Below are 4,202 nucleotides of genomic sequence, written 5' to 3'. Positions count from 1 at the left end.
CACAACACTCTCCTATTATTATTATTATTATCCTTAAGATTGTAACCCTAACTAATGTCCACCAAACAAACAAGGTAAGCAAAAAAATTATAGCAGCATTTATTTTTCATACCCCATAACTCTACCGCTTAAAATACATAGGCCACCATCATGCACATTTTACAAATATTTTCAATCCCTTATATTTTCAAAAATTATTTAAATATATCAAATTTTATCAACGCAAGAAAAAATTTAGAATATTAAAATTGTAAAATTAAAAATTTTCACCAAACTCACAATAGCAGCCACACTTAGAGACAATTGTTTGTTGACGATAAAACTAGAATCACTGCATTTATAAGTTCATTTGTAAGACCCATCACTATTTTCTCCTTTCCATCTACAGTGTTTTGTTCCACCCTGATTTTCTCCCTCATCAGCTTTCTGGTTCAGAAGGCTGCTGCACACATGTTTTCCAGTATTATCCCCCTCTTTCTTTTCTTCTGTTTTGTCTTCTGACTCTTTTTTCTTGGAAGGGTCAACCGCTGCTTCCGCTTTGCTTTTTAAGTCTCTGAACGCAACTGCTAATGCGCAGCCGATGTTTTCGGATTCAGATAAAGCTTCAATACTTTCTCTGGTCTCGGTTTCGCCAATTTTGTAACTTACCTTTTCTGTGCTTAGAGGTTTTATGTATTCTTTACTTATGTCGACAGTTGGACCTCCGAAGAAAGCCTTGGCGGCTGCTTCCTTTGATGGTCCACTGTCGCCTTGGTCAACTGCTCCTTTCTGTATTAGAAAAACTATGTTTTGGACGTATGGTTGTGCTGTCAAGTCTGCTAGCGTGCTATCTGCGACGGTTTTCTCGAGTAACATTGCCGCTTCTTTGCCTCTGCATACCGCTGCCGCTGTCCCGGCTGCTGTTACTATAAGCTTGTCAGTGTTTTGCTGCTCTACACACTTTGTTGTCCCTCCTGCTTTTGTGTGCAGCTCGGTTTCTGCTGGTCGTTGAATCGCCGCGGGCTTGCCTGGTGGTGCCAAACCAATGCCGTGGTCGACGTCTCCTTTTAGTGTTGTCCCAGTGTTTGCACATGCACCTGGTCCGTAAACTTCGCTTGCACCTATCGAATCGGCTTTTCCGATCAGACGGATGTCCAGTTCCACGTCTAACGGCGCAAATTCGGTGTCGGGTGTGGTTGGCGTTGCTGTGAGTTGCTGAATTTGTTCGGCCGCCTTGGACGTGTCGCCTGGTGTTTGCCATTCCGAGTCGCAGATGGCCTGTTCTGTCTTTGTGTTTACCAGTCCAGTTTTGCAACTTTTTTCGTTGCTTGGTGTGCCGTGTAGTACACCCGTGCTGCCGCCTCGTATTGCAGTGCCGCCGCCGAAGTCGCTTCCTTCCTTTAGGCTGTAATCTGTTGGTCCTATTTGTAGTAAGGCCTTAAGGTTGCCGTTGCGTTCCCTTAGCGTTAATGCGGCCTCTAGAAGCACCTCCTCATGTTTTGCGATTGCTTCCTGTTGAGCCGCCGCTTTGTTTGCTGCTATTGCCGCAAGAGCACGGTATTGTGGTGCACAGCTTTTGAAAGTCGGTGTCCATGCCGCCAACTCAAACGCCAGTGCCTCTGCCCTGAGTTTGCTGAGTCTCTGGCGTGCTTGCTTTACGTCTTCTGTAAAGTGATCTGATAGTTTTTTGTTAAAGAAAATCTCTTTGCATTGTGTGGTTGTGGCCGTCAGACTCGTTGGGTCGCTGCTGCTCGCCGTAACCTTCATTAATAAAAAGAAAACGGCCACCTGGGCTCCTTTGAGGTTACAACTTTTCCTTGCTAGATTATGTACGCTGCGCATTTTTTTCAGCAGGTGAGTACCCAGTAAAACAATAATGCAAAGACTACAGCCCTTTTTAGCAAGGGAGAGTTTGTTTGACAGACATTTATCTTAAACGTCCATTAATGTGATGGTGTCTGCCTGCTTTGATTGTTCCAGCTTCTTTCACTCTGTGAAGAGGTAATTACCGCTGAACGCTGTGCTTTTTCCCCTTCTACTGTGAATCTAACTGAACATCTGCTCCCCTGACTACGTCTTTATGCCTTTGTAGCGTATTAATTAACTCCACTCCCGGATCCGGCTAATATGGCAGTACCGTTTTGCTTCATGGCGGTGTGCTTTGGCTCCTTCAAAGCTGTCTACATTCTTGCGAAAGAAAAGGACCTTAGCCGCGCCGGCATCAAGGAGCTTGGTTACCGAATTGATCCACTAGAAAGCCATTTGAGCACACACTGCTTTTTCTCTCCAATTTTGTTATTTGCTTCTTATTGTTTTCAAAATGAGTCCCCAATAATTCTTCATCTTTTTTCTTTCCACTCTGTTTAACCACTTTGGTCAAATATCTTTTATTCACGGCCAGTGTCTGTTTCTTTATGTACAAAGCTATTAAGAGTTAACAGTTTGTCGTCATTTTGTCACTATACTTACTTTGTACCATGAGGTGTGCTATTTTTAAAGCATTTTGGAGCCAAAAAGAACATTTTCTTTGCTGATTGCGCTGTTCCTTCCCGTTTATTGGTGTGTTGCTGCGCCGCCGTGTTTTCAATGACACTAGTACGGATGTTAAAGCCGATGCGCACATTGCTGGTTTTCTCCTTTTCTTTTTTCCTGCATAAGGTTTATCTATAACAAGAGATTCTTCTGTTACGATGCCTGTATTCCTGTTTGGGTGTCTAGTTGCCTCTAAATATAATTCGGCAGACTCTATCAGTTGCACTAAGTTTTACTACCGCCACTTTCTTTTGTACTGAATGGCACATAGAGCTGCAAGTGGATGCAACGACGGTGTCAAATGCCTATAAATTTCTTTTCTATGGCTTATAAGAGAAACTCAACTGCACTATTGTAAGATACGTTATTTTCTGCTACGTGCACTGCGGTGCTGCGGCTTGCTGCTGCCACTTTTTCACTTTGAACGCTCCGGAATTGCCTGGCAGGGATTTTCTGTCGCTTTCGTAAGTGCTCACTGCATCCGTTAGGACTCCCATTAGAAAACCCGCACGCTCTCGAAGGTTTAAGGTCGTTTCGAGAAACAGCTCGGCCCTGCTTGCTTGTGTAGTTTCCGATACTTTTGTTGCTGCTTGTTTTGCATATGCCGCCAGCTCGTCAAGCACAGCGACCAGGTCGTCGCTGGTAGATGCTGCCGCCGCTAACTCACAATATTCTGCTTGCTTTCCGAGTTTCGCAGTAATGTCCGTGGTAGAAACAATTTTTTTCACGTAGGCATCTGTTAGATCGCGGCTGAAAGCCGCTTTTTAGGCCGGTTTCTTGCTTCCGTCGTGTGCCGTGTTATCTGTGGTGCTAGATGGTGCCGGCACGGTTTCACTATTGCCACAACGGTGACTATACTGAACATCTTGGTATGCAGTTGTGCACGCTTCACCTTGCTGTTGCTGTTTTGCAATCTTGCTTCGTTTCTAGCCCTCCGGTTGGGATCTATGTTAGAGGATTTAAATTTGTAGTTTTGTCTGGTCTTCACCGTATACTTGAGAAATTTGTTTTGGATTTTGAAAGCAAAGGCGGTGCCGGTGAACGTACGTTAGTTTTTACATTTGAAAGTCTGCTTTAAAACAATTTTCACTATGCTACCTTGTGCAGTCTCGAGTGCATCAAATTTTCCCTTGCGCGCAGGCCGCAGTGGGGTTTTATTTTTATTGTGCATTGAAAACATGTTTATGTCCAAAACGTTAGGTTTTATGACTGACAATGTGCTTTTATTCTACAGTTTCATATATATTTCTCACCGCCGGGAGAGAAAAGCAATGACGTTTTTTTCAAGGGGAAAATCTCTCTTTGGCCTTTTTTAGCATGTGCTGGGTCTTTGTAGCGGTGCCATTAAATAGTTAAAAATATAGGTGGAGAAAAATCTTTTTATGCTGCTTTTTCTTTTATTATTTGTGCTGCTCGTCGCTGGCCAAAGATCACCCTTGTATGAATTACCCTCTCTAAACGGCCTTAGTGTTTGTCTGTTGGGCAAATACGGTAGAGGTGGCGTGCCATTTCTGCCTTTCCGTACTTCATAGAGTTATTCTACTGTCTTCCATCAATGGTTTCTTATTCCTTTCTCAGTATTTTTCAATATGCTTTAGCGAGCACCTGCTCCATCTGCTTTTGCTGCGAATGACGAAGAAAGGTCATCTTCTCACAAAAATACCATCGCCGTTCATTAGTAAAGCCTCCTC

At 43.6% G+C, this 4,202-nt stretch overlaps 1 protein-coding gene across 1 annotated transcript; it reads right to left on the bottom strand.

Annotated features, from left to right (window-relative positions):
- Window positions 1-345: 345 nt before the first annotated feature.
- TEOVI_000822400 (uncharacterized protein) lies at window positions 346-1,746 on the bottom strand (the record flags this gene model as incomplete). Its single annotated transcript, XM_067221381.1, has 1 exon — window positions 346-1,746. The coding sequence occupies one exon, from the start codon at window positions 1,744-1,746 to the stop codon at window positions 346-348; it is 1,401 nt and encodes a 466-aa protein (XP_067077482.1).
- Window positions 1,747-4,202: the final 2,456 nt, after the last annotated feature.

The sequence above is a fragment of the Trypanosoma equiperdum genome (genome assembly GCF_001457755.1).
Source record: "Trypanosoma equiperdum strain OVI genome assembly, contig: ctg_1420, whole genome shotgun sequence".
NCBI lineage: Eukaryota > Euglenozoa > Kinetoplastea > Trypanosomatida > Trypanosomatidae > Trypanosoma > Trypanosoma equiperdum.
The sequence above is the reverse complement of the archived record's forward strand: the minus strand, read 5'-3'. Positions and strand labels throughout refer to the sequence as shown.